This window comes from Pollicipes pollicipes, unplaced genomic scaffold, assembly GCF_011947565.3.
Source record: "Pollicipes pollicipes isolate AB1234 unplaced genomic scaffold, Ppol_2.1 Scaffold_7262;HRSCAF=8765_pilon_pilon_pilon, whole genome shotgun sequence".
In the NCBI taxonomy this organism is placed as follows: domain Eukaryota; kingdom Metazoa; phylum Arthropoda; class Thecostraca; order Pollicipedomorpha; family Pollicipedidae; genus Pollicipes; species Pollicipes pollicipes.
The window spans coordinates 10,331,364-10,343,245 of record NW_023597055.1 but is presented as its reverse complement, the minus strand read 5'-3'; the positions used below and the strand labels follow the sequence as shown (position 1 = coordinate 10,343,245).

Genomic DNA, 11,882 nt, shown 5'->3' with positions numbered 1-11,882 from the left:
CCGACACCGGTGCCTTCACCACAACCGCTCGCCTTTCGCGCTGCTCCTCACATCCTCGCAGGAACGCCGAGAGGACCCAGTCCTCGCGGCCTCCCGCAGCGCCTCCCTGCCGCCTACGCAGAGCCCGTCCGCATGCCCTCCCTTTCACGTGGCTGCAGGCAGCGCGTCTCGTCTGCCTCCCAGCCGGCGCCTCCCCCCCCCCCCCCAGCGCGCGAGCCGGTGCCGACATGCGGTATCACACGGCCTACACACGTGCTGATAATGCCCAGCCGCAGCCAGGCGGCGCTCTCTCACACCGCACCGAGCAGGCGCACGCCGCCATCTTCCACCGCGCACGAGAGGTGGTGGTACCCACCGCCATCCACATCCCACGCACAACGGCAGGGGGCGGCGCCCGGGCCGGGCCTCTGCTGCAGGCTATCCGGCGCTCGTCTGGAAGCCAAGCCGCTCGCGGAGGCAGTGGCAGCCCGCCCCGGCGGGTCAGGCGGCGATCAAGCCGTGTAACGGTACGGTCGGCCGGCGTCGGCGCCCAGAGCAGACAGCAGCACTGGGGCTTCGCTGCTCCCCATGCGCGGGAGCGGGCGGCGGCGCTGAGGCTTCGTTGCTCTAGCTATGGGGGAAGAGACGGCGCCGCTCACAGCAGCGTGCAGCGCGTGATTTTGGGCGGCGCCGGCTGCGGGCAGAGCACGGCACGGATGGCCTCGTCGAACACAGTCTTCAGCCCTTTCTGCGTGAGCGCCGAGCACTCTAGGTACTTCACGGCGCCGATCTCCTTCACCATCGCCAGGCCCTGCAGATGGGGTCAAACACGGGTCAGGCCAGGTCACACGGGTCAGGTAAGGTCACTCAGGTCAAGTAATATATCAGGTCCCACAGGTCAGGTATGGTCGGGTCAGATCACACGGGCCGGGTAACTCCCAGGTCAGGTCCCACAGGTCAAGCAACACCCAGGTCAGGTCACGCAGGTCAGGTAACGTCCAGGTCATGTCACACAGGTCAGGTAACGCTCAGGTCACACACCAGCCATGAACACCCCGCAGGCGAAGTCAGACAATACTCAGACGGCGCTGCGACCGGGTCGCATGGGTCACGCAGGGGCCGGGTCAGATCACAAAGGTCAGACCGGCATCCCACTGGCGACACGTACACAGCTGCCGGACCGCTGCCGCGGCCACAACGGCAGCGCCGTCACTCCGACCGCCCGATGCCCGTCTACGACAAGTCCGCCGTGGGACCAGTTTAAGAGGCCACGCGAACTCTGCACCCGGTCCAGCCGACACGGACCGGACGGCACGAGCGACGCCCGGAGACGGAGACATGCGACGGGACGCGAAGACCGCACACGAGGAGCCAGCGTAAACGACACGCCGGCGGCGCCGTCCTCAGCTATTCGGCGCTGGACCCCCGGGAGCGTGACCACGTGCCCAGCACTCCACCGCACCCCTGTCTCATAGATATCATTTGCGAATGTCAGAAGATACGACTGAATTCCGACAACTGCTGGTTTGGCCCACATCCAACGGCAGCACACACACACGGGAGCAGACTGCCAGAGTCCAAACCAGAAACAGCAAACGATACGTGTCACGGGGTGCATGGTACACGAGCGCGACCGCGCCCCGTCAGCGGGGCTTCACAACTGATCACGGCCACAACACACGGCTTAATAACCAGAGGCGACACCAAACCAGCCACAGGTCATGTCATGACGATGTCACGCCGTCCCGACGCGAACCGTTTCGGGCCCCCTGACCCTGGCCGCTGGGCCTCTGACCCTGACCCCTGGGCCCCTGACAGCGACACGACACCAGGGTGCAGTGCACGGCTCGACGGAGACAACCTCCTCCAGAAACTCACAGCATGCCATGCGCGACGGCGGTGTAGGCGACCTTCGGCCCCACCGCCGCGCACGTTACGGTCGGTTGCCACGAGGCCCGACCGTCGCGAAGGGATCTGGATCTGGCTAGCTGGATCTGGATAGCTGGATCTGGATAGCAAATGGACGACACACAAAACACAAGCCTCCACGCGGGCCCACACCAAGGCAGTGGGAGGCATGCCACACGCGTGCATCCCGTCTGGGTCTATCAATGTGCACAGAAGACCGAGGGCTCCATGGTTTCAGATCCGAGTTTCCTGACGCGCAGTCGAAAAGACACTCGATAAAAAGGGTGCGACACTCTGGGACTCCAGTTTGACACCGAACAAGCTGGAATACACAGCAGTCAGTGATAAAATACCACAATCTTGCCATAAGAAACCATGCGTGATATGCGATCGAGCTCCACTTCGTCACCACAACTAATCAAGACCAACACGAGAAAACGCCAGGCATGCGTCCAGTACCAGTAGCGCCACCTATGCCGCCTTTACCACGCCCGCCACGCCATCTATAGCAGACGGCAGGCGTGCCGTTCGGGTTTGCGCGGCACGGGGAACAGGACAGCCCGAATCGCCTCGTCAAAGACGTTCTTCAGGCCCTTCTGAGTGAGGGCCGAGCACTCGAGGTACTTGACAGCGCGCACGTCTCGCGCCATGTGCAGGCCCTGCCGACGCACCGGCCCATAATGCTTGAACGCAGGCGGCGGAGGCACATGCCCAGCCCCCAATTATCACCGGGAGGATCTCAATGAGCATAGGTGCTGGGCTCAACGTCAAACGCGCTGTTCAAATCACTGCTTATTTGTGATGCACAAGAATCAGTGGGGGGCCCTAGTAGGCAAGGCATCGGTTTCAACACCAAAGAGACTGTTGAATGAATGAAATGAATGACCAATGAATGGTGCATACTAACGTATACACCCAGCCATAGTATCGGTCCATCGACATCGAACTAGCGACTTGGACAAGATAAACTGAGAGAGATCTGCTTCGATCGACTTAATGCTACCTTGGCCACACTGAAAACGAACAAAAAAGAGTTTTAAAATAGTTCGTTCATACATGCCGTTTTTATCCGTCTTAGGGAAACCACCTTTACGGGAAACGCTAAAAGTGAGGGAAAAATCCATTTGATTCATTCAAGACCACAGTGACACCCAAGCCATCTTTCGTTTCCACCACTCCAAAATCGTCCAAAATCCAGCTCTAAGTCATTCTTCCCCAGTGTTGAAAAGTAAGTGCGCACACCCTGAGCACAGAGCTCAAGGACGTCGACGTCGCCAAATGTAGACCCAACACGAAATAAACAATCAAGTCGCGGTGTTCTACCATTGAGATTACAAGTGACACATACCGCAGTTTGGTATGACTTGAAACATCTTCCCGACGAAAACGCAATAACGAGAAAAGCCGAGTGACACGCGAGCAGCATTTCAGCATGCTTGAGCTATCGGTTTTACAAGACGATCTGCACATTTTACATTCATAACTGGAGAACATGAAAAGGATAGACGGTGCCGTGTTTCAAGAAACTTAGATTCCTTCCAACGCCAACTTCAGCACGGACACGGCGCGACGAAGCGGTCCTATCAAATAAGACGTACGAAAGTGCATATAATATAGTATTAATGGCACCGTACAAAAGCACGTGGATGAACGGTACTTCGACGAGATAACTGGCGTTGTCAGAAATAATGTTTGGTGTCTGTCGAACCAATGAGAATGGCGTGTTTCCCAAAATAAATCCATGTTTGCGATACACATAAACATAAACGATTTCGAAAAATGCGATGTTGTTTTACGAAACGCAAGAAATTGCGCGTGCCTCCGGTGCACTGAGCTGGGTTTTCAGTGACAAGGTTAAGTCACACCAAGAACTGTTCTGTCACCAAGAACTGTGAGCTGCGGCAGCGATCACGATCGACCAAATGCCTCCACCCCTCCCTCCATCCCATCCACCCATCTGGGGAGGCGGGGCCTTGACGACGGACCGCTGTGGTTGCGATCACCGCGTCGGTGCCTGAACGGCCGGCTCTGACAAGGCCGTGACGCCTCTCTTCAGACCGGGGCGGCACCGCTGGCTGGGCGCCCGAAAACAAACACGCCGCCGCCGGCCGCCCACCCGCACAACAGCTCAGCTCGGTCTGCAGCATAACGCCAGCGCTGTCGCCGTCAGATATCCGGAACGAGACAAACAATTCCCGAGCAGAGCGGTCGTGCAGCGCCAGCGGCGCCACGCGGCGAGTCAAAAGGACTTCGGCAAAGTGCGACGCGAAGGCTACAGTTAAACGCATGATTTGGGAAATGATTGAATAAATGCATGATTGATTGAATGAAAATAATTATTCAGGGAATGCACATCAAAACACCGGTTCATTTCTGGGACAACTGTGTCTCGTCGGCCGATAAGACGGAAGCCAGAACCACATGTGACGTCAAAAGGAGGCCTCGACTCGCGCGGCGGAAGCGAGACCTCCCCGCGTCCACACCACCTTGGGCACGCTGACGGGCCGCAGTGACGTCACAGCCGCCGGAGGCGTACCTGCGGGTAGCTGATGGGCGCCATCTTCTTATCCTTGAGCTTATCGATGGTCTGCTTGTCGTCGCGCAGGTCCAGCTTGGTGCCCACGAGGATGATGGGCGTGGCGGGACAGTGGTGGCGCACCTCCGGAAACCACTGCCGGGACCGCGCGAGCGCTCAGGCGCGCGAACGCTCCGGCCGCGGGAGGGCCGGCGGGGCGCGGGGCAGCACGGCGGCCGTGGGGCAGCAGCGAGCGGGGACGCTCGGGGACATCACAGGCCAGACAGCGCGGTGTCATGCGTGCCTCCCTGGGCTGGGTTGCTTTGCAGGCATGGAGTCTCAGACTGTCATCTGTCCGCAGACCGGTCTCCGACGCGCGGCGTCGGCAGTTTGACCAGAGCTAGACTGCGTCTAGCCCAAGTTGTTATGCTCGTAAGGCGATGACGCAGATCAGAGTCACGCGAAGCCATCGCCGCGACCTCTGGACAAAAGTACGCTCCAGCGAGCGCACAGAACACCGAGTGAAGCGCCGGCCCCTGAGTAGCAGCACGCCACCCGTTCATGAGTCGGCCTGCGAACGCCTCCCCACGGCTACACGCCACCCCCCCCCCCCCCCCCCCCCGGCGCCCCCTCCCCTCCAGCGCCCCTCCAGCCGTCAGTCGTTCGCACCTTAGCCCGCACGTTCTCGAACGAGGCGGGACTGACGAGCGAGAAGCAGATGAGGAAGACGTCCGTCTGCGGGTAGCTGAGCGGTCGCAGCCGGTCATAGTCTTCCTGACCGGCCGTGTCCCACAGGCCCAGGTTAATCGGCTTGCTGTCCACCATGACGTTCGCCGAGTAGTTGTCGAACCTGCCGGCAGGGCGGCGCCACGGTCACACCACGCGCGGAGCGACGAGTTTCGAGCGACGCGCGCACCGAGAATGACTCTCCCAGCGGTTGTCCAAATACGGAAACAGCTAAGGGAGTTGAAGAAAGCTATGCATATCTTTATCAAAACAAAGTTCCACCCTAGCCCAGTGGTACCTTCGGCAACAGCCCACAGATTGCTGCCGAAGCTACTCCTCGTTGGGGATTGCTGCCGACGATGGAAATAGCCCAAGTTTCAGCGTCTGGCTTTGCACGCTCCGACATCTGCGCAATCGGCAGCCACCGGATACGAGCCGCGAAAAAAACGCGCCGCATGCGGCGTCTGCCGCCTCGGCCGCCGGCGGGCCGACCGCAGCAGCGGGCGGCGGATAACAACTAGGCGAGCACGCAGCAGCCAGCAGGCCGGGAGGTCATCTAAAATTCGCTCAACTTGCAGCGGATGTACGAAGATTTATACGCACGCCTTGAGCAACGCACTGCCAAGGGTTTTTGCGGCAGATTCACGCAACGAACGGCATTTGGAATGCTGCGTGCTGCAGAGGTGGCCTTGAGCGATGTGTTGATGGTTGGGGATTTTACCAGCACATCGGCCGCTGGGGCCATTCCGCGTCGGACACACTCTGTTTTCCGCATCATCCTGCTAGTGAGACAAGTACATGACCCGGAAACCGGCGGTGGACATCAATTTCAGCGTCTGATGGGATTTTATTTCTGGATGTTTCGCATTAAAGGACGGCGGTGATCTGGGGTGACCAAAAATGCTCCCTCGCGGCAGACGCTGTGCGCATTCAACCAGACCACATCCAGCCACTAGCATTTCGCCGTATCTGTTGCATCTGAGACGTTTTTGGGCGCTATCTAAACGAAATATATGAGTAATTCACGTGTGGCCAATACGGATGCGGGCCAGTATGACCTCGTGTGGCCATTTCAGAAATGATGACATTCAGGCGGCCACAGATGGTTTCATACTTTTCAGTTTGAGCTCAAGGCCTTCCCGTCTTATACCAAGGGCAGCTGCCTGCGCGGACTGATGTGCCGTCTCACTGTCAGCAAAACCAACGTGGTTCAGGCTCCTGATCACAGCCTCGGTTCCCACTTCCTCGCGGCACGGCGAGCCTCCGCGAATGCAGCAACATGGGACGGGCGTCAGGCGGATGGGAGTTCTCAATTGATAAAACAGGGCTGAGCGAGCCCGTCAGGACTGCGGACTTCGAAAGGCTCAGTCGTAAGACACAATTACGGCGGCGCGAAACCGCGCCGATACGGGCCGCACCGGTGGCAGCCCGGGGATGCCTCCGCGGTACGTAGTGTTCAGCGACCGTCTGCTGTACGCGCCTGCGCACCCCTTAGCTTTCAGCTTCGAGCAGGGCAATGCGGTGAAAGGCGGTCTCAGTCAGGCCTCGACCGGACAGCAGTGAAAACATGAGCAAATTTGTCGTTATCATCTTGCAATAAATGCTACAATGGCCACCCTAACGAATATACTATCAAAATAACTACAACCGACGGCTCAACACTCCATCGAGACCATGTGAATGACTGTTTGAGATAGCGTCGTCAACCTTCCCGTCGCAGACACACGCCGTGCCACCAGTCTCGTCCCGCTCACACACACGCGTCACTCCTCCCTTCCCGGGCTCCAGCCATCAGCAGTCCATCCTCCCATCCCCGACATCGGCGGCCCGGGCGCCGACGCCGTGAGTCACAGCTCGCCCCGGTCACGAGGCCGTTCACGCGACGGCCGGGCCGGGTCGGCCGGCGCACGCGGCCTGAGTCAGCCGCTCGCGGGCCATGTTTGACAGACGGCCGGGCGCGGATGGAGGCGCGGCCCGGCTGCAGGCCAGGCACCGCTCGCGCGGGCCGCCGCCGCCGTCGGCCCGGCCGAGCAGCGTCAGGCGGCCGGCCGGCCCTGCTCAACATCACACGTGAAAGGGGGGGGGGGGCGCCTCGACGAAACGCGGAAAGGAGTTACTTTGGCACGTGCGTTCGTGGCACGGGCAAGGCTGGATTGCTGGATGCAAGCGACGTCCGTGTCTGGGAGCGATGCCCGTGCTCGAGCTCTGCGATCACGTCCGTGTCTGGGAGCGATGCCCGTGCCCGACCTCTGCGACCAACCACGTCCTTGTCTGGGAGGGATGCCCATGCCCGCGCTCTGTAACCACATCCGAGCCGTGTCCTCATCAGGGGACGCACCGATCTCTATGGAGCGCGGCGAACTTCCAGCTCCCCCTCCCGCCGCCGACCGCCCCTCGCCGCCGGGCGGTCGAGACCCACACTACAGCGGGACCCAGGGAGAGCAGCGACTCGCGGCCGGCGCTATCTGCCGCACCCGGCGACGACTTCCGGCGAGCGCGGCGTGGCCGTACCGCCGCAGCGCGCCCGGCAGACACCCGCCGGGCCGCTTTTGTGTCGCTGTTGTCTCTGTAACTTGCGGTCTGAGCTTCCCGCAGCGGAAGTGCGGCCAGCCGGGCTTGCCGGCGTGGGGACGCGGTACGGAGATTCCTTTCGCAGTGCAGAGAAATGAAAGGAGGGAATGCTGCGAGACAAACTGCAAAACATGGGTAGATGGTAGAAACCGAGCCCAGACATCGACGACCAGGCCTTGCACAGACACAAGACCAGCTCATTTTAAAGGTTGATAGAACGCACATTCGTAGTCGCAAGTGCAGCTTGGTGAGTGCAGCTAATTACGCGGGCTCGATCGAAAACCATCAACACCTTTGTCCTGGGACGGTTTTTGGGACTGTCAGCAGATTTCGACAGCCAGAGTAAATCCAAACATGACACTATACGTACGGTGCAGACAAGTGCATCGCCCTTTTACGCGGCATTTTTGCGCGATCCCAACGCTATCCGATCGATAAGTGCGCCGGTCATTGATCCGGAACCACTCAATGCCGTCTTGTAGAAATCGACCCCCACTTCAACAGGCCTTGGCCTAACTCAAGAGAGACTGCACAATCCAGACCAAACAGGCGCCTGGCTAAGTTGGTTGTGACCGACATCCCCTATAAACAGCTGCGTGTTGAGCAATACTTCGGTCACGGTCAACGAAACCGTGGATCATTGTAAAGCATCCAGTTTCGTCGACTGAAATTACCGGGCCCGGAAGACCCAAAGCCGGCCAATTATGATACTGCCAAGCGGTGTGATTTGTGAACTAGTGCGCAACGCTACATCGAAAAATCCCTGCCCACTTAACTCGTCCCATAGACTGACTGCACAGAGCATCCGGCCCATGTTTACGCATTCCCGAAGTGTCTTGCTCAATTACGTTGGACTTTGGAATGTTAATGGTGATAGGGCTGTCGATTATCGTGGTGATAATCGATAGCCCCAGCTTCTGTTATCACCCGGCTGACGTCACAATCGGTGAGGCGTCTAACCGGTTCGTAAAAATGCTTAAATCGTTCGGACCTGCCACCTGAAGCAAACCAGCCTCAGGCTGTGGTCCCTTTGACGTGACCTTGAATGACCCGAGCTCCGATTCTCGGACATAGGCGTCTTCAGCATTCGTTGACAGGCGCTGCGAATTTCCCGTTTTTGGTACCGCTTGTTCCAAAGTAATGCTAACAAAATCAAGCCGAATGCAGTATTAAATACATTTCGAAGGTGATGGGCACCACACTGCAGACGGCATGAAAAGGACACTCTTGAGCTCGGTTCAAATCTTGGTAATTATTTCACTGCAGTGTCCCCGGAACTTGTAAAAGGTGAAAGATTTACGCCAAATCAAACATTTGATTTCGACCACTGGACTTCATAAATCATATAACAGCTTTACTACATGAAATAATCAACCTTCAACATGCAAAAAGGTACTGCTTAAGGTCATATCGCAAACATTAGGTGGGACATATGATGAGAATGTTTCACGAAACATGTAGCACTTTTGACTTCAATCCTGTACACATCGAAACAAAGGTTTATTTTCTACAAAGCCAATCATGGAGACATAAATGTTCCCTGTCAAAAGTACCATAGACGTAAGATATAAAAACCTTTGAGGGTTTAAACATTTAAGCCTCAGTTAACTACATAAAATCGTGGATTAATGTGCAAGAATACCACAACAGGGCCAAAACGCTCACATAAAACATTTGGGTTCCGGAAATACCACACCAATTAGCGCGACACCTCTCGATAAGTTTAAGTACTGCAAGTGAGTCGGTCTATCCGCTACGATGGCAATTTCACACAGCCAGTTCCTTTGACGTGATCCAAACGTACCATAACGCAGTCAAACGATGACGTATTAAAGAACATGCCGGCTAAACAGTGAAATGTTGTTGTCTTTGAAAGCATACCAATAGCCATACGTGATTTATGTCAGCATTTCTCATGCTTCAAATGTAGAACATCCTTTAGAAAAGAGAATAGCGCGCCGAGCACAGCCACCCGTGACGTGGAGAGTACTCACACAGTCGGTATGTATTCCCCTGGGAAGGCATTGGTGGTGTAGCTGATAAGAAGGCACGTTTTTCCCACCGCGCTGAAAAGGATACGGGACGTGGTCAGGTGCACACTGACGCAATACTCCCACCCGGCAGTCAGGACACAAAAACATCGCGCAGCGTCAACAGGGCTCAGCATGACACGCGCCTTATGGCAGGGCCGGGTACCCCCCCCCCCCCCGCCCCGCCTGTTCTCATGAGGAATTCAAATGCTGAAAATGAAACCACCTTCACTGTGCCAAGAAGTCCTGGTTAAACAAAGGCATCGAACAGTCCCCTCCTGAACATCGGCGCTGTCTTCAAACGTTGCATATTCTCACATCCCAATGATCGCCTGCTGTTTCACTTAAGCGGTATCTCCTGGGATATTGAACTTTATGTGACTAATGACTCATAATGTCTAGGAGCCAGCAGCTTAAGCCATTCTTTGCTGATGTCTAGATGTTCCCTGTTCATGCCCGGATACATTCTAGCTCGCCGACACTCCCATGCAGCGCAAATTATTTTGGATGTCATGGCATGAGGTTGTCAGTATGAGGTTCACTGTTGCTTTATTTGAGCGCATTGAGATATCTCTGTCCCAGTTATGAGATTAAGGGGCTTATCAGCCATGGCAGTGTACTCCTGAGTTCAATGGTGACACTTTTCAATCATCCCTGAGTTTTGTCAGTCAGTGGCCCGGATTTTTGCCGGGCAGTTGGCCAACTCAATCTGGCATGCTTTCAGCCCACAGGCCAAGCTTTGTTGCTGTAGGAGCTTGGTCTTTACAATTGAAGTGATTTTCTATGGTCATGTCAACACATCACGAGCCCATGTTTCAAGCAAACATGATGTTGCACAGGTAATTTCTGGCAAAAATGCTTCAAAAACATTTACCATGCAAAATAATCTTAAAAGTTAGCATCATTTGGCTTTGCTGAGTTTGGCAGATGCCAGCAAAAAGTTCAGCAGGTGTCACTGGAAAAAGGTGGCAGTGGATGAATATTTTGCAAACTGGGCCATGGCCCCAAAAGCCGGCTTCGCTACACTGCTGCCCCCAGCTGAAGAAATATTTCAGTTTTGACTTTGCTTTTATGGTGTAAAGACCACACAGAATTTTTATATGATCACTGTTCACAGAAAATGACAGTCAATGGAATTTAGCAGGCCTGATGGTACATTCACTGAAAGAGGAAAGCACAAACTCATTCAGACCATGATGGATGAACATGATTTGTGAACAGCCACCAGACATGGTGAGTGCAAGCAGTGTACATTACCAACTAGAAAATTGGTGGATATCTGCCATGCTAGCCTCAGAATTCATAGTTCAAACGGTCATACACAATAAGCACGGCAAACATTAGTATTGGTGCGGTTAAAGCAGTCACTAGACCTTTACAGATGTATATATCTTACCCATCGCCCACGACGACGCATTTGATGGCCTGCATCGCAGCCCGGTGTGTTGCCTATCTGAACCGCAATGGACCAACTCAGCAACAAAACAACAATCAACAATGTGACACTCCCTTACGGGCGTACCCTGCACTGCGCCAGGCGCCACCCCCCACCAATCAGGGCACAACTGACCGGCGTGCCGCCAATGCACTGAAGCAAATGCTGATGATATAACATGATTACCCTCGCCATCATACTGTTTTGAGGTTTGCAGGTATGACGCCACAAATAGCTTTAAGTGTCTGTAATCTAAATTGATATCAGTGTTTAAAATCTGTTAAATAAAAATATGTTTACATAAAACAACCTGGTTGTGTAGGGTAACACTCGAATATACGGCAAGATGATTAAGTATATTCTAATTACGTCATTTTTACTGTCCTGGGATCTCAGAAAAATGGAAATTCGCCGCAGATGCGTTGTATTTGTACATTGCTTTGCGACGTTTGCGGTTGGGTGAAAAAAGCTAGGACGATTGCGATCAGAAGTGAGATGTCTTAAGCAAGGCCGTTTTCAGAAGCGTTGAGAATCCCCAAGTGTTCAGTATCCGTCGTCTGCGTTGTGTGGTGAGTGTCTGGTCAGAACTATCACAACCGTCAGCCATGCTGGCTGGTAGCAGCACGAAATTTCCCCTGGCGGTGGTCTCTGTCTGTCATTGTGTTAACGTGATTGAAGTTGCATGAAATTTGTGTTTTATGATCGCGTTGCAGTAACA

General features: G+C 55.4%; 1 protein-coding gene across 2 annotated transcripts; it reads right to left on the bottom strand.

Moving 5' to 3' along the window:
• Positions 1–208: 208 nt before the first annotated feature.
• Positions 209–11,313, bottom strand: LOC119113787 (ras-related C3 botulinum toxin substrate 2). Of its 2 annotated transcripts, XM_037238025.1 has the most exons (6): positions 11,126–11,313; positions 9,694–9,765; positions 5,072–5,252; positions 4,424–4,558; positions 2,347–2,546; positions 745–790 (listed from the first exon to the last, which is right to left on the bottom strand). In XM_037238025.1, the coding sequence occupies exons 1-5, from the start codon at positions 11,158–11,160 to the stop codon at positions 2,391–2,393; spliced, it is 579 nt and encodes a 192-aa protein (XP_037093920.1). In that variant the 5' UTR covers positions 11,161–11,313; the 3' UTR covers positions 745–790; positions 2,347–2,390. The 2 variants fall into 2 exon arrangements, with proteins under 2 accessions (XP_037093919.1, XP_037093920.1); XM_037238024.1 differs by lacking the exon at positions 2,347–2,546 and having other exon boundaries at positions 209–790.
• Between the last annotated feature and the right edge of the window lie 569 nt (positions 11,314–11,882).